The 19,156-nt window shown below is 34.6% G+C and overlaps 1 protein-coding gene across 1 annotated transcript; it reads right to left on the reverse strand.

Moving 5' to 3' along the window:
* Positions 1 to 530: 530 nt before the first annotated feature.
* LOC113520312 (ralA-binding protein 1) lies at positions 531 to 18,531 on the reverse strand. The gene is made up of 10 exons (XM_026905614.3): positions 18,272 to 18,531; positions 17,556 to 17,694; positions 16,315 to 16,549; positions 10,525 to 10,741; positions 6,425 to 6,534; positions 5,749 to 5,900; positions 4,992 to 5,172; positions 3,179 to 3,303; positions 1,908 to 2,091; positions 531 to 1,280 (listed from the first exon to the last, which is right to left on the reverse strand). The coding sequence occupies exons 1-10, from the start codon at positions 18,354 to 18,356 to the stop codon at positions 624 to 626; spliced, it is 2,085 nt and encodes a 694-aa protein (XP_026761415.1). The 5' UTR covers positions 18,357 to 18,531; the 3' UTR covers positions 531 to 623.
* Between the last annotated feature and the right edge of the window lie 625 nt (positions 18,532 to 19,156).

The following is a 19,156-nucleotide window of genomic DNA, read 5'->3' on the forward strand; positions in this document are numbered from 1 at the left end:
GTCTATAGACTATAACATGCCTATATATTATTAGTTTGTTAATTGTGCATACTTTATTTGTTACAATGTTTTTACAAATATTTTCTTACGAAATAAGTAGTGCAACAATCTGCTGTCTATTCACATACTAGATGGCGTTGATGGTAAATGGTATTTTTCTACATTTAGTTTTTCTACAGAAATATTTACACATTATTTCATGATAGGTTTTATCTGCAATACGTTTTCCGGGTGTTGCCGTGTGGTCCCGCAATAGAATGGGCCATCCCTTCCTTTCCTGTGGGTGTGTTAAGAGGAGTTTAAGGGAACTTAATAGTCGAGGGATGGGTAGCAGCGTCCTTCCTAAAGTATCACCAAAGTTTAATTATGATTGCCAGTCCATCTAACAGGTGTGGCAAATCTATGTTCAGCAGTGGGCTAACTGCACAGCTAACATGATGCTGTTCTCCATACACCTTGCTGATATTATTCGGAAATCACACACTCACCACTTTTCTAACATATAAATGTATTAAGCATTAAAATTTAAGAATGTTTCAGACTTCTTTAATCATCTTAAAGCTAAAATACAGATCACAATAATATATTAGTTGTGTCAACAAAAATAAATACTATATTTATAATTAAGACTTCGACAATACTTCTTTCATGGCTAATTCTATTTTCAATTGCACACACGCCACCCTCTCTTGGAATATTTGATTGATTAAGCTCAGTCTTTTCTGCTCCAACATGGCATTCTCCTTTATCAGTCTTTGCTTCAATTCCTGATCTTCTGGTGTGTGATTCTCTTTATTTTCCTTACAGACTCCTTCCTGCTTCTTTAAAGCGACTTTCTCTTGACTCCTAAGCTTCACTATTTCGAACTGCTCAGAGTTTATTTTCGCTTGCAACAGTGATTTTAGCTGCAAATACTCAGCATTCTCCAATTGAAGTCTGAGAAGTTTTACCTCTTTCTCTGTAAGTTTTGGCTTTTCGATGACAGGTTCTGATGGAGGCGGGTCTTCTGCGAGGGTTTCCTTCTCTTTTTCCATTTTGAAATCGAAATTATCTTCGAATTCCGCTTCGAACTTCGGATCCGGTAGTTGTGGTGATTCTTTTATATCTTGGAATGCGTCGGTAGATGGGGTTTTCACTGAATGAGTTTTAATTTCTTCAAGGTGTGCGTCGTTTGGTTGTGAATTTCGTCTTACAATATCTTCTTCTGTTTTGTCATCGACTGACGGTTGCGGCGGCAGAGAGTTCGGTTCCACAGATTTCTGGACTGTCCTCAGTTTCCTCTGTAAATTGATACGGGTTGTTAAAGTAATATCTTCGTGACTAAACTTAAAAAAAGTCGTAAACGCTGCCAGAAGTAACTCAAAACATGCATGGCAAAAGTTTTTGCTCAAGTATGTTTTGGATCTAAATGGAGTTTTTGTTTTACCATATTATTTTTGCGACCGATAAGGTTTACTGATGACCGATTGGAGTTGCAGTTTTTGTTTGAGACACAAAAACTATTTATTACTAAGCAAAATAAAAATTGCTAATGTGACATTTAAAATTTAGCTTTTCACCAGTCTCTCTCTCTCTCTGTGTTCACAATAGAAGTTGTTTTTTCTAGAATAAAGTGTACTGTGTGTAGGATTTAATGAAAAAATAAACAAATGAATAATTGACCCTATCCTGTTGACAGTCTGTTGATATTAGGAGTGGGTAATATGTAGCAAAATCTATATTTTTTATTTAAAATATTTATATTTTATTTATTGCAATTTCTAGCTGATATCCAATAGTAGTACAATTAAAAAAAAAAAAGATTAATTGATTGAAAATAACTTCCAATAACTTTCGAGTATATTTGCAATAACTACAACAAAATTTGATTTAATAAATACTAGGTTTCTAAGAGGTATTTGTTTCACCTTGAGCTGTGTGACTATTCGCTGCGCCTCCCACAGTTGCTGGTCGCGAGCCTGCGTGATGAAGCCGGCGTGCATCTCTGCGTGGATCTGACTCAGTAGCGACTCCTGCTTGCGGAGTTCCGCGCTCATCTCGGCGGCGGACTGCGGGAAGTCCGCCGGCAGGGCTTGCAGTGGCGGAACATATCTGGAACGATGCAATGAGATCTCGATGTAGATTATATATAGATAGATACTCTTTATTGTTACCTCCAAAAGATTACAATAGTAAACTTATTATAAACATAAATTTTTATTATTACAAATATTCTATTATGGATGAAAATTGAATGGTAACCCTATGTATGTTATTTTTTTTTATTAGATAACGGAATAGTAACCCCACTCGTGCTATCGGATACTTTTTTTTTTTCAACTAAAAAAAAGGCAAACAGCAACGTCAACGGTCCACTTGACTCTAAGCTACTTCTCTTTACTATCCCCCTCCCTCTCACTGTTTATACTATTAGTATATGGAATACCGGTGAAGAATAATAGGTGAAGATAAAAAAGTCAGTTAACTAGTTAGTCTGTACTTCGTTGTAGTCCAGTAAAATAGTGAAAAGATTGCTCTCAGCAATAAGACCGCTTTACTGTACTTATACAATTGTATCGTTGTGTTTGTAAATTGCCTTGCTTATTTCCTATATTGCATAATGCAAATAAAGTATACTCATTCATAGTAGCTCACCTGGACATAAACATAGAGCTGTGGCCTCAGCATGGCGGAAAAGGGCATGGGTTCAATTTTTGTAATTTTTTTTATACAACTTAGAATGGCAAACAAGCTGACGGCCCACCTGATGGAAAGTGGAAACCGTCACCTATAGACATGAGCAGTACCACGGACATAACAGTGTATACTATTTCGCCCATGATACCCCCCATGCGTTGCCATTCCTGAGGACTCAGGTGTTATTCCTCTGTACCCAGTAAATTCACGCCATACACCGAAACACAGCTGCTTCACGGTTGAAACACGAATGGGACAGAGGTACCCAAGCAATCGACTTTTGTACAAAATCTCCCTCTGGCATATATTAATTATGTTATTCTATATAGGTATATATTATTACCTGTTATTATCTTTATCTATCCCAATAACGAAGTATCGCGTCCGTGATTTAATGTTTATCCCATAAGTTGACTGGTAGAGAGTGTTACTAGTATTAAGTGCGCCTTTTGTACTATACTTTCTTTTAGTCAATAAAGTTATTTAAATTAAATCTACATACTTGGTGAGCTGTACATCTGGGAACAGTTTTTCAGCTTTGGTGATGAAGTATGTGAGCAGGTTCAACGACATGTTCAGAGCCGGACCCATCACACTCGATATGGTTTGTATATTCACATGGTTCACCTAAAATTTTATCATAAAACTTTTATTTTAATTTTTAAGGGCTTTTACCTTCATCAGGTACATCAGCGCTATCATAGCCTGAATGGATTTCTCGGATAACATTTTAGCTACTTTGCCTGTTCATAGAAAGAGAGGAATTAATGGCCATCAATAATTTACAGAAATGTTAAAAAAAAATCTGATTTGGATTCAGCTAATTGACTAACTTGACTAACTTGAGATTGAATAAGACCAATATATAATTTATTTAGGTGAAAATGGCGTATGATTATTTTTCTTTCCATCGAGTTTATACGACATTTGAACAGTATATTACCATCACCATTAGCTGTTAACTGTCCACTGGTGAACATACGCTTCCTCTACAAGGCCGGTTTTGCTAGTAGTTGCCACGCTTGGCAGGCGGGTTGGCAACCGCAGTTAGGTATTGGTGGTTTTTAAAGAAGGATCGTGTTGTCCATTTTTCGATTATTAATTTTCCTTTGTCGTCTTTTAGGACGCCCACGGGAAAAAAGCGGTAGCCCATTTTAAGCCAGGATCACTCGGCGACTAACAGTATATGTTGAACATCATTATGGTATTTAGAATCGGTTTAGCAGTTACAGAGGGCACCACCTATAAACAGCGGGTCTACCATGAAATGAAATTCCGAAATTTCGGACTCAATTTCGTGATTTTGTTTATACCAAAATCGGACCAATAAATGGAGTTTAACATTTCGTTCGTCATATAAATCGTTCGTCATATAAAAGTCAAAAGGAACAATATTTTAACATTTTTGATATTTTCAAACGGCATGTATTATGTAATTTTAACATCAAATTTCTGTTTCGTTTGGCTTCGAAATTTCGAAAAACATTTCATGGTAGACCCGCTGATGTTACTTTAACGCATATATTAGGTATCTGTGACATAAAACTGCGTAATACTAGTATAACCGGTCCGATAGTTCACCTTGGACATTATTGTTGTGTTAGAAGTAATAATTTATTATATACGACCCAGACATTAATCGCTAGGTAATAAAAATAACAATATTTTGTTAATACCATAAAAGGATTGAAGTCTTTTTTTTTATACAACTTAGAATGGTATACAAGCTGACGGCCCACCTGATGGAAAGTGGAAACCGTGGCCTATAGACATGAGCAGTACCATGGACATAACAGAGTATACTGTTTCGCCCATGATACCCCCCATGCCTTGTCATTCCTGAGGACTCAGGTGGTATTCCTCTGTATTGATGATGACATGATTTGACAGTGACATTTCTTTCTTTTTTATTGTTGACAAGTGTCTGACGTTTTTCATGTATGTTTTTTTTTATATAACATTTCGAATTTTAATAACTTATTTAACATTTATTCTTTTTAAGTTTTAATATTTGCATGCCTAATTATGGCGAAATATGAGGACTTATACTTATTGTAACATCTATACACTTACCATGTTTCTTGTAAATAAATAAATAAATAAAATCTTTATTTGCTTAAACACGGTAAAGTCAAAGATAACAAGGCAAGATAGCATGCAAAAATTCATTTAAGATTAACAATTAACATTTTTTTTTATTTAAGATGTCTTTTACATCATAAAAACTATTTATATACATTTTCTTTTTACATAAATTCACATTTAACAATTTTAATTCATTATTATATTATTAGTTATAATTAAACAGAACATACCTGTTCATTAGTCACTACACTCTCGAAGTGCCTCATCAGCCACCCGACTAGGTTATGGTTGCAGGCAGGCAGTTTCCCTAACAGAGATATGATGGTGGCTTCGCGTTGTGGCTCGGCCATTGCGGTCGCTTGCTCAAACTGTCCGTGTAGCTCTTGTGTTAATATCGATTCTGGTAGTTCACTGTAAATATACATTTACTTCCTTATTCATCATCACCATCATCGTCATAATATCAGCTGTTAACTGCCCGTTGCTAAACATAAACCTTCTTCATAAGGGGAGTTTTACCAGTAGTTGCTACGCTCGGCAGGCAGGTTGGCGACCACAGTTAGGCTTTTAGAGATGCGTTACATTGAAACAGTATACTCTGTTATGTCCATGGTACTGCTTATGTCTATAGGCGACGGTTACCACTTTCCATCAGGTGGGCCGTCAGCTTGTTTGCCATTCTAAGTTGTATAAAAAAAAAAACTTATTACTATGAAATTTTGTATACATATACTATAGAGCATGGAGAAGGACATAGGCTACTTTTTATTCCGTTCAGTAAACATATCCTGGCCAAACGGACCAAGGCACGGGTAAAAGTTGGTATTCTATCTGTTCTCCTTTAACCAAAAGAGATGTATATTTCAATCTGTATTTATGTTACTGTATTTCACTAGAATTGTTTAATTGTCATTGTATATTTTTGATTATGGTGCAATAAAGAGTTAAATAAATAAAAGCTGGTATTAAGATATAAAATAGATTTACCTAATGAATGCCTTGAGCATAGCACAAGCGACGGGCACGTCCCAGTGGTACGGGAACGTCGGCCCGCGGTCCGTGAACAGTTTGCGCAGTTGCTGCAGCTTTATCTTGTCGGGCTCCGCTCGGTAAATCTGGTTCGACTTGATACCATGCGCCTGTGGGAAAGGGGACTGTTAGTAATGGGGACTAGGGAAACCAATTGACCTAACAGTTTATATTGCTAACGCAATATAAACTGTTAGGTCGACCTAAACTCCTCTTCCTTGAAAACCATTGTAGCAAATTTCTAGTGAAATCGTTACAATGGGCCATCTCTTTTCGACCTCGTCGCCTGCACAAAGTCAAGGTGAAATATTTAGCGTCCCATAAAATTAAAAATCTACTCATCCTATAAAACATCATATCAACCGGTAACTGGCCACTGCTGAACATAGGCCTCATCCTATTGGGTTTTGCCGATAGATGCCACGTTTGGCAAGTGGGTTGGCAACTGCAGTTAGGCTTTGGTGATGTTTTAAGAGGGACGCTGTTGCCCATCTGTCGACCGTCAAACTCCCTTAGTTGCCTTTAACGACACCCATGGGACAGGAAAGGGTGGCCTATTCTATGTAGGACTATATGGTAGAAGAAATATAGTATTTATTAAATAAATAATAAAAATAAATACAAATAAAATTACCTGCAGGAAATCGATACTGTCACGTACAATAAGCGGCAGGCCGGTATCGTCGTGACATCTCGACCGCTCCACCGACTGGTGCAGGGGAACGCCGAAGATCGGGAGCGCCACTGTAATATGATATTATTAACTGAGCCGGCAAACGTTATTGGGAACCTAATGGGGGGAAGGGTTTGTTAGTAATTCGGACTGCCAGTCCCATTGCTAACAATATACCCTGTCAGGTCGACCTCCACGTGGTTCCCCATGGAAACCATCGCGCTGAATTCCAGGTGTATTCATTATAATGGGCTTAATTGACCTGCCTTTTTATTTTCACCTATCCTTTCCCTGATGATGAAAATAGAATTTTTCATATTATAATATTATTAATATTTAAAATAACTATATAATATTATTATAGTTAATTTTAAATTTTTGCGTTTTTTTATATTATATTCAGAATATTTACAAATTATTGTCAAAATAATGTATGTATATAGTATGTAGTATGTAGAAAAAATATCTAAGGAACAACCAAGTTTATACTATAAACATTGCTACGGAACTCAATTGGCGCGTGTCCGACACACTATTAGCTAGCTTCTGGATTTACGATCAAGAACTTGAAGTTACAACTATTGGTTATTCGATGCAACGGATACGTTAAGTTGGCACTATTCCGTCCACGGGCTGACCTCAGTTGACCTCGCTGAACGTAGCTTGACCTCGTTGATCGACACTCGACTAATAAGAGCAACAGAAAATTCGTTTTGTTTTATATTTCGACTAGCTGCGCCCGCGACTTCGTTCGCGTGGCGACGATGAAAAGTAGACCATGTCCTTCGATACGCCAAGTAGTAAATGTGTGTACATTCTTCGTCACTATCAATTAAGTTGTCTTTTTTTAATGGGTGATAACGGAATGGTACCCCGCCTGTGTTATCGGTATACGCTGGCGAGGGTCTAGTGATAGATGATAGATGACAATGAAAACTGGTCAATTAGCGCATAGTGACGAATTCCACTACGATTAATCACGATGGTTTCTAGAAGGAACCGCGTGGAGGTCGGGTGTATTGCTAGCAATGGGTCAATTAGACCCCATTACTAACAATCCCAAAACAGGGTACTCTTAGGCATGTCTTTGCGTACAGCTCTTGGGGTGGGCACGGCCCATCCGGCATCACCTTCAAATATGCCTATTGTTAGTTCTTAAAATTTTTGTAATTCTATTTATGTCGGATTTATATATTTTTTAAGGTAACGGACACTTCGCTTTCTGCAGCCGCTTCTATCTATGGTTCATAGGCTGCGGTCTACATAGCCTATTGGTAAATCCAAAACGGAGCGTGTCTAATATTCGATATACTGTTACTAGGTGTGGAAAAAATATTAGAGCTAATAACGACAAAGTTCAGGAAGTACCGTGGGCAACACAATGACGTCCATGACGTACGGATAGTTAAAAGTTGCTGCTAAATAAATTAAAGAACATTGTGGAGTAAATAATTATTATTATAATTGAGAGAAAGCAAACACAGTTATAGATAAGGTTGTAGGTTGAGTTTTTAATGTTACCATATACAAATAAAAATGTTAATTATTAAGTTTCTAATTGCCAATTTCGAAATTAATGAGCTGTTTATGTTTACAAGCGATAATTATCACTTCTCTTCAGAAAGTTGGTCAGTTTGTTTAATCATCTTAAGATGCATAAAACATTTAAAATAAAAAAGTATTGTTTCATAAAAAAGTGACTTCATTCGTGAACGCGCACACCTAGATAAACGTCGAGATGTTGCGTAAATACCTATATTGTAAATATTTGAATTTAGAACGCGAAATTTAGAATCTGGTGTTTACATTTTGTCTCGTACCGCGCCTTTTTTGTTCCGCAAAATAAAATAGTAGCTTCAATTGACACAATATTAATAAAAGGTCATAATAGCAATCAAACCTACTCATTACAAAAAGAATAGTGAAAATCGGTTCAATCAAAATCAGGCGACATAAACGCGTAATATAATCTCAACAAAAAACAGAATTTTAAATTTAGAACGCTCTTTCTTTGGAAGTAGCTTCAAAATAAAAAAATAAATAAACTCACCGTCTATAGTGTAATTGTCTAAAAACGGATTCATGTTGTACGATTGAGAGATGAAGCGAAAAAGATCTAATTGTTTGTGGTTTGATGCTATCTAAATGTAGCCTTGAAACTGTTTGTTTAGTCATTTTCATAGATAGCACACCTGATATGTGCGTGATTTGGTTTTATCTACAGACACTAATATTGAAATGTTTGTACGTATGGAGGTTGTTTTGGCTTCTGGTCCCAGTATAGAATGGGTCACCCCTTCCTTTCCCGTGGGTGTCGCAAGTGGCGATTAAGGCAACTTAATGGTCGAGGATTGGACGGCAGCGTCCTTCTTAAAACATCACCAAAGCCTAACTGCAATTGCCAAACGTGGCAACTACTGGCAAACCCTACTTATGGGGGAAGCCTATGCTCAGCAGCGGGCAGTCAACAGTTGATATTTGTAGGCTATCAACCTCATAACATCATATTTCACTTAAAATAAATACTAAAAGAAACAGAAAAGGATCTAATATTAAACAAAAGGGACAGAACATAAAACAAAGGCATTGTTTGCGTTAAATTGTCTGTGAACTTAGTCGTGTAGGTAAAGATGCTTTGGGACGTTTACACCATATAATATACTAATGCCACCCCATTGTTATGCGACATTTCGCAGTTTTTATGATATTTAGTAATATTTGGTACAAGTATTACATATATTGGTATCTATCTATCTATCCTATTTAAGAGCTGCGCTCTTGTCGGTGGCGCTCTGGTATAAATAGAGAGATTGACTCTAATATATATAGATAGATAGATAGATAGATACTCTTTATTGTTTCCTCCAAAAGATTACAATAGGTAACTTATTATAAATATAAATAATTACAAGAAATAATCAAAATGAGAAAACAATGGGCGACCTTATCGTTAAAAGTTAACCTTTAGATGGAGAGGATATATTGGTATAAACGCTCTAAATGACTATATATGTACATATTTTTAATATTAGTTTTGTGTTGCGACTTTTTTCTAATAATAATGGAATGGTAACTACGCTTGCGCTAACGGTATACGCTGGCGGGGCACCAGTGAGGGATGATAGGCGAGAATGAAAAGGCAGGTCAGTTAGCCCATCGTGATGAACACACCGTGATGGAATTCAGCACGATGGTTTTCAGAGGGGACCACGTGGAGGTCGACCTGACAGGGTATATTGTTAGCAATGGGACTGGTAGTTTGCATTACTAACAATCCCTTTCTTCCACGTGTGCTGCGACTTTGCCCGTGTGAGTTTAAGTAAATACCTAAAGTATTCAATGTGCTAACTTGCTAAGTTGGGATATAACCTACCCATGTGGGATTGTAGCAATGGGGTCAAATAGTCCCATTACTAGCAATATACCCTGTCGGGTCGACCTCTATGTGGTTCCCTCTGGAAACCATCGTGGCTAATTCTAGTTGAATTCGTCAGAATGGGCAAACTGACCTGCTTTCATTCTCATCAGTCATCTATCACTGGTGCCCCGCCAGTGTATACTGATAGCGCAGACGGGGTTACCACACTTATCACCCATTAAAAAAAAACCTACCCGTGTGGGGGAAAATAGATTGTTAGTAATGAGATATAACAGTCTCATTACTAGCAATATACTCTATCAGGTCGACATCCACGCGGTTCCCCCTGGAAACCATCATGATTAATTTTTTTAGATATCCTGACCTGTTTTGATCTTCACCTGACATTTCTGACTGGTGCCCCACTACCCCCCAAAAGTATCCCAATAGCACAGACGGGGCTACTGTTCCATTTTCACCTATTAAAAAATACTGGATTCAAATCAGTTACCCCGTTTCTGAGATTAACGTGCACAAACGTACAGACAAAAATTCTAAATATCATTGTTTTGGGTTAAAATAGTTTGTCTATAATTGTTTTTTTTTTTATTATATGAAATTGATTTTAAACATAGTGTGAAACAACAATTTTGTAAAACTTTTTGAAAATAAATACATTAAATATAAATCTACTATCACTCACCGCCCAAAGTAAATATTTCCTCAAATGGAACACCAGAGGTCACTGTGGATGGCACTTTAGTCAATTTCTTATCCTTCTTATCCTTGTCCTTCTCCTTCACCTTCTCCTTTTCCTTCTCTTTTACTTTTTCCTTTTCTTTGTCTTTTGTTTTCTCTTTCTTCTCATCCTTCAGTTTCTCCTTTGATTCCAATTTGAATTTAGCTTTTTCTTCTTTTTCCTATTTAAAATATAGAAAAATACTTTTCACATATGTTCATTTTAAAATCGCAGGAAAGCAATTAAGTAGACAGATAATAGTTGAAGTAATTTTACACGCGCATAGATAAAGTAACCGTTTATAATATAATTATCTTTTACTATACCGTTGCATAACAAAAACAACACAACAAAAGACTATTTATTCATAAGAAAAATAACAAAAGAAAATAATTGGAGCTATTGTTGTATGTCGAGTCAGATTTATTTATTTATACTATATTGTACAGACTGACAGTACATAAAAATACGACAGAGGTAAGTAAATGTACAAAGACGAGCTTAACTCTAAAATAATTCTCTTACAGCAATCCCAAAGTGGGGAGGAGCATCGATGTCAACGGGTAGAGCGGTGTACAATAATGTGACAAATATTTTTAATATTATTTAGTTATTATTCTCTATTTTAACAGGAACTCCTTTTTAGAGGTAGGGAATGAAAATGCAACGGTCTAAGAGGCTTCAGGTACCATTAGCCGTGTGACTGTTTACCATCTTACTATCACCCTTGTCAGGGTGTCGCCCCTGGAATCAAGAGCTCCAAAGCCGCTTTAATTATATACCAGGCCTTTGATGCAGCTTACTGAACGACGGGTTTACTTGCTATTACAAGCACCAAGCAAGTGATAACCAATTTTAAATTATTCTTAATATGAATTTAAAAACTTGAGAGGTTAAGTTCGGGATTCGTTCTAGAGATCGTTGGACTGCAATAATGTAATTTAAGTGGTATAAAAATTATCATAAATTCGGCAAAACGAAAAACAATTTCGAACATGATAAAATTGTAAATAGACCATGCTGACTGACTTGAGATGACGACGAAAAAAAAATTAAAGAATGGTCTTAATAAGAGCAATAGATTGTTTCTATTATATATATATACAACGATTTTTTAGGGATTTTTTCTATCTTTGTTCTGATATCACGCAAAATCTACTGCACAAAATTGGATGCGATTCCCACAGTTGTACTCCTGAAAATCTAACTTATAAAAACTAGTTTATATTGTATATTCATATGCTATCTGGAAGTGCTTTATTTCATTGATTTTTCTATTTTTGAAATCCACGTATACGAAGTAGCGAGTAAAAAGCTAATAGATATACTATAATATATATAGTTACTAAAATACTAAAACTAAAATAGCCAAATACCTAACTCACGTCAATATCATAAACAAAAACGTTATTGGCATTTGTAAGTACTATGAAGTATAATAGTTTCACTCTTAATTACACAGTTGACCTCAATTAAGACCTTATGTTAAATTAGGACTACTCCATCAGCACTATTCATTTATAATAAACTGTTGTTAAAGGAAAATGAGACGTAACATTATGCAATGAAAGTATAAAATATATAAGCACCTTTGTGAACACACAACGTAGGTGATGCATGTTGTGATTTCAAAACAGTACTGAATAAAACATTAGGTGTACTGTGCGTATGTTTACACATCAAGGCTGTTCTATTCACTAAACAGTGAAATTATTATGCAAAATAACCTTCACGCAGCGATTTTGTATTATGTTATGTTCACTATAAATATTCATAGGAGACAGTATTATTTATGTTAATTTACGTTTTGCTTAAATTTAACAATTGTATATGGTAAACACATTTATGGGATATATTTACTTGATTTTTATTACCACCACATTACGAAATATGTTTGTAATAATTATTACTAATAATAATTATCTTTCAATCAACTTTATAATATAATATTTGTGACTAGCTGTTTCCTCCGGCTTTGCCCGCGTAAATCAGTATATAACGTATCTTATGTGTTATTATATAACCTGCCCATGTATCAAGCTCTATTTAAATCCGTTAAGCCGCCTAAGGTAGAGATAGGTAATATCCGATAATATATATATATATATATATATTCTAGATATTGGTGACCACCCATTGCCATGAAATGTTTTCCGAAATTTCGGAGCCGAACGAAACACGAATTTGATGTTAAAATTACATAATGCTTACCACTTATAAACATTAAAAAAAAAAAAATTATTTCTTTCGACTTTTATGGTAGGATTTATGACAAACGAAATGTTGAGCTCCATTTACTGGGCCGATTTAGATATGAACACGAAATTGAGTCCGAAACTTCGGAATTTTATTTCATGGTAGGCCCCCAGATATCTATATTCATTACAAGCGGGTTCTTCTTTTCGATATTATATATTGGTTAACCGATAGTTGATATACGTGTTATCGGACCAATATATGTATAGATATTGTAACTACAACATACCAGAGGGAGACTGTACAAAAGTTGATTGCTTGGTTACCTCTGTTCCATTCGCGTTTCAACCGTGAAGCAGTTGTGTTTGCATGGCTGTGTTTCAGTTTGAAGGGTGGGATATGGCGTGAATTTACTGGGTACAGAGGAATAACACCTGAGTCCTCAGGAATGGCAACGCATGGGGGGTATCATGGGCGAAACAGTATACTCTGTTATGTCCATGGTACTGCTCATGTCTATAGGCGACGGTAACCACTTTCCATCAGGTGGGCCGTCAGCTTGTTTGCCATTCTAAGTTGTATAAAACAAAAATAAAAAAAAATATATAGATATTGCTAAACCATAGTTACCCTAAATACACAAACATCTTTACGAACTTTCACATTTGTAATATGAAAAGTACGATTGCACAAATAGCAACACTGTATAAATAATAAAAAAAAAACTACATATTTTAAATATGCATAAGATTGTGTTTGGACAGTGACGGAAAAACCCCAAACAGGTCTTTTGCTTTGTTGTTTATATTTGTAATTTATGTTTATATTTAATTAATTTATTTTCCGTTTATTATTGCTCTGCTGTTTGTAATTTATGTTTATATTTGTCTTTAATTATTTAAATAAATGGGGGAAAAATGCTTATTACACGTTTACATCAAGTTAAACTGTGTCGAAAATGTGTTATATATTAAAAAATAATATCTGGAAAATGTTAGAAGTTGCCTACATGGACTTTCGTTGACTAAATGGGGGGCCTTTATAATTTACCATAGGATTGCACTATATACATATATGTAATTGCTGACAGTTAGTATAGTTTTAAAACTGTCAATATGTTGTAAAACAGTACAATATTTAATAAAGTAAATCTTTTTAATTTATCTAATGTAAATAATGATTTATGTAAATAATAACATGTATAATGGATCACACAGTCATACTAATTGTCTAGTTATTAAATTTCCCCGTAATGTTATGAGAATCGACACAATGTTTTTACGGGATGTAATATGGCACAATGCACCTCCAGACCTACTTCCCTAAATTGGCACAACGGAGAATCGATTCCGCGACCTCTTACGTCTATCACTACGTCACAGAGCTCAGGTTGAGAAAAAAAAAAAACTGTATTCAAAATATTTAATCTTAAGCATTTTTAAACGAATCAAAGGAATTTAACACAAACAAATGAATGTAAACTGAAACTATGCATAAAAATATTATAACATATACACGATACCATGTTTAATCAAGTTACAGTATACTGCAGTATCTCTATTCATTATTAAAGCATATTGCATACGGATTGCTGAATGCGCGTGGCCGGATATGCACTTGCGTGGTAAAAAACATAATGTCGATTCCTATCTAAACACGTTTGAGTCGACAGGTGGGAAATTCAATTAAAATATTAGCTTAGATTCTTAACTATATAGATTAAAATGTACGTAGATTAGATTTACATCTATATGAAAATAGCTACGTGAAGGTACACATGATTTTTAATTCACTTCACTTAAACGTCACTCGACACTGGAAATTTATAAAGAATTGAAATTTTCACGAAAATCAACACAACAAGTTGACAGAGTGACCGCTATTCGGCGGGTTTGCGTTGACAATGAATGGATCGACAGCGACTTTAGCTGCTTGAGTCATGGCCTTTTGTAATTTAAGCAGAATCGCCGTGCGCTATTGCGTCGCAATAGCGTTCACTTTCTATGGCGTATGTGATATGATTAAAACTAGTGTTCCATCATTATTTCGTATGTTGTTCGTGTTAATAATAAATCTTATAGCATACCTATACCATACTATTATTAGGCACGATACTGTAGGCTGAGTAGGCTATTAACCTAGGTATTTTTTTTATTAAAGTCAATGTTTACTGTCGTTATTTCTTATACGACGCCCTTTTTGCTATTCTTGTATTGTTTGTTTTTATACTGAGTATTTTTGTATTTTTTTTTCTTGTTTATTAAAATAGCCCTAGGTTTTTTTTTAATGGATAATAATTAAATGGCAACCTTGCCCGCGCTATCGGTGTACACTGGCAGGGCACTAGTGAGGAACGATTGGTGAAGATAAAAAGGCAGGTCAGTTCGATCAGCATGACGAATTTAACGATAAATTATTTACGATAGTTTCCAGAGGAAAACGCGTGGAGGTCGACCTGATTATATTGATAGCAATAAGGACTAATCTCCGCATTATTAAAAATCCCTTCTCTCAATAGCCCTAGGTTATTACCTAGTTAATTTTTTTTTTATACAACTTAGAATGGCAATCAAGTTGACGACCCACCTGATGGAAAGTGGTAACCGTCGCCTAGACATGAGCAGTACCATGGACATAACAGAGTATACCGTTTCGCCTTTAATTACCCCCCATTCGTTGCCATTCCTGAGGACTCAGGTGTTATTCCTCTGTACCCAGTAAATTCACGCCATATCCCACCCTTCAAACCGAAACACAGCCATGCAAACACAACTGCTTCACGGTTGAAACACCAATGGGACAGAGGTACCCAAGCAATCTACTTTTGTACAAAGTCTCCATCTGGTCAGCTGATTTAAAATGGAATGATGATTAATTAATGAATGGCTGATGTAAAAAAGGTCATCACCAATTTCAATATTGTCCATAACGGATATTTAATATATTTTTTTTGACCCAATATATGGATATTATAACTATATTATTATATAGTTATTGCTGTAATATGTATTACCTACCCCTAGTTACTAGTCAATGATGATAGGTGAAAATGAAATCAGGTTTTTTTTAAAGGATAAAAATGGAATAGTCATCTCACTTGCGCTATCGGAATACGCTGGCGCGGCACCAGTGAGTGACGATAGATGAGAATGAAGGTCAGTTGGCCCATCATGATGAATTCATCAAAAATGGTTTTCAGGGGGAACCGCGTGGAGTTCGACCTATTAGGGTATATTGCTAGTAATGGGTCCATTGGATTTCACTACTAATAATCCTTGTCCCCCCCAAAGAATTTAGGTTAATTTGCCCATCATGATGAACTTATTAGGAATTAACCATGATGGCTTTTGAGGGGACTGCATGCATCAACTCGATGAGGTATAGTGCTAGCAATGGAGGCGTCAGTCCCCAACACTTGAAGAGAAACGATACTAAATATTATAGATGACTTCTTCCGGTACAAAACAGTAGCATTTTAACTGTAGAAACATGAGTAGGTACATATGAAGATTTTATACAAAATATCTTTTTGAAAAATATACAACATAAATAATTTACCTTATCTTTCTCCTTCATCTTCTCACGTTTTTCCTTTTCTTTCCTCTCCTTTTCCTTCTTTTCTCTTTCTTTTTCCTTCTCCTTTTCTTTTTCTTTTTTCCTTTCCTTTTCATTTTGTTCTTTTTGTTTTGCCGCATCTTCTAGCACTTTCTCCTTATCACGCGATTTTTCGCGTTTTTCTTTACTTTTAGTTGGGAACTTGAAAGATTTTGTCTTTTTCGATTTAGAAGGACTTCTGTCAAAAGGTTTCGTGAGTTCATTCATTAATATAAAAATACTTAACAACACAGCTACTTCAATATTTTTTAAATTCTACTTGTCGTGGGTTAAAAAAAATGTTTAAATTTTACTTCTGTGTTAAATCAGTTTTTCATAATTGAATATTTTTTTTGTGGAACAAAATATTACATTATTTATTAACTTATGTTCAGCAGTGAATAGTTAAAGGCTGATATGATGATGAATTAATATATCATTTACTTGTTTATTTAAAAAAAAAAATAATAAAAAAGTTTAAAAAAATTATGAGTTTATCTTAAATTTTTAGAAAAAAAAAAGACTAAAGCTAAGCAAAACCAAAAAATGTTCCTCCTTTTTTTACTACTCAACAAACAGAACACTAAAAAAATGTAGTAGTAAAACAATTATTTATTATTTTTCAATCTGTCCTTACATGATGCCCTCTAATTTTATCCGAGCCTTCTACTGTCTACCTGTAAGCTTCAATAGAAATAAGGGGGTGTTTGTTAGCTTATAATACTTCACTGTACAGTAAAATATTATATGATTGGAAACAGATAAAAGTGATATATTTTTTTTATGCAACATAGAATGGCAAACAAACTGACGGCCCATCTGATGGAAAGTGGTAACCGTCTTCCAAAATATTATATCTTCCAAATAATCTTATTACTCACTTTGAGAAATTATTCTCAAATTCTAAGCATATAACAATTCAATATTCATTAGAAAGACATATTTCAAGCGTTTTTTTATGGAACTAGGACCTGCTGTTGGAAAGCTAAAATGTGGTAATGTTCTCCTAAATATATGATTTTAACTACATATTCCATCATAGATTTTGTTGTACTAGTTGAATTAAATTTCGAAGTTATTTTGTCACAATGATGAGATTGTGAGTGAAATAGTACTCCTTGTCTATAAAAACTAATATAGGTCTCATTTTTATGTAAAAATTAAATAAATAATAAGCAAATTTAAAGTGTAAATAAGATACAAACTTAGTATCGGTATCCTCTTCTGGTGAGCTTTCTCCTTCTAGTGCAGCATAACCTCTATCCTTTTTAGATTCTTTTTTGTCCTTACGGCGTCCCAATAAATCCTTTTTGCTTGGCTTCTCATGATCACCTCCATCACTGACTGATAAATATTTTTATTATTAGTATGTTAAATAAACTGCCAGTCCACTTGATGGGAAGTGACTACCATCACTCATAAAAACTAGCAATACAATGTTCTTAGACTTTAAAAAGCTGTAGGTGCGTTTTTTGTAAAGCTCTTATATGCCCTCATTTCATAAAAACTAAACATAAACAAAAAGCAAACACATAATGTTATATTCTATTAGCTCTCAACTTTTGTAGTGGATTTGTTAAATGTGGAAATAAAGGCTATAAAACTGTCAGACCCTATGTTCTATTAAAATACCTATTACAGTTACTAGAACAATAGTATATATTTTTCATAGTATCTAATGGCCACAATATGATATATAGATTACCATAGAACACTAATACATAGAATATCACCAAGTAATATCATTATTGAAGGTGGGAGATAGTGTACATTATTTATGAGATTATATGAATGAGTACTTAAACAACTTATGAACTCTTTAATTTAAACCGATTTATGTGGTAAGAAATTTTTCAAAGAGTATTTCTGTGGTGAAATTTTCACGGATTACGATATGTTTAATAAAATTTTTAGTACTTACAGTCACTTTCATTGCTTTTACGTCCTGCTTCCGAGGCATATAATCCAGGAAAATCTTTTTCAACGTCTGGACTTTCGAAATCCATTATGGTGTTTGATAATGATAAAATTAACCACAATTATGTGTTAAATGCCAAATAATAAATAGTTTCTACAATTTTTAATGCAAACTGAACTGATAAATATTAAATATTTATTTATAAAAAACAAAAGTTGATTTTTTATATTGATTGACTTCACTCATTTCTTATTGTTTTTTTTTTTTTTTAGTACGTTTGTTCCGTTTGGAACAGGCTAAGGTCGGAGACCATGCTGCCTAGTCTTCAAAAAGATAATTTGTCTGGAATTCATTTCTGTTCCGAGACGAAATTAACCACAATTATGTGTTAAATGCCAAATAATAAATAGTTTCTACAATTTTTAATGCAAACTGAACTGATAAATATTAAATATTTATTTATAAAAAACAAAAGTTGATTTTTTATATTGATTGACTTCACTCATTTCATATTCTTTTTTTTTTTTTTTTTTTAGTACGTTTGTTCCGTTTGGAACAGGCTAAGGTCGGAGACCATGCTGCCTAGTCTTCAAAAAGATAATTTGTCTGGAATTCATTTCATATTCTTATCAGTGTCAGTTAACAAGCTTGACATTTCTCGTTAGTGTAGCCAACTCAAATTCTAGTTTTCACACTGAAAGTAATTAAAAAGTCAGAATAATAATAATTGTACGCCGGTTTCTCACACTAGGGCCCTGAACCCCGGCCGACTGTGCTTCTGCCGGGGGTTATTTTGCCATCTTCTCTCATTAAGAGGGGAGATGTGAATTTGTATAAAATTTTGAAATAATAATAAACATTTTATCGTGTTTAAGGATCTTTTATTAA

The sequence above is a fragment of the Galleria mellonella genome, unplaced genomic scaffold, assembly GCF_026898425.1.
Source record: "Galleria mellonella isolate WM207_F2 unplaced genomic scaffold, CSIRO_AGI_GalMel_v1 utg40, whole genome shotgun sequence".
NCBI classification, from domain to species: Eukaryota; Metazoa; Arthropoda; class Insecta; order Lepidoptera; family Pyralidae; genus Galleria; species Galleria mellonella.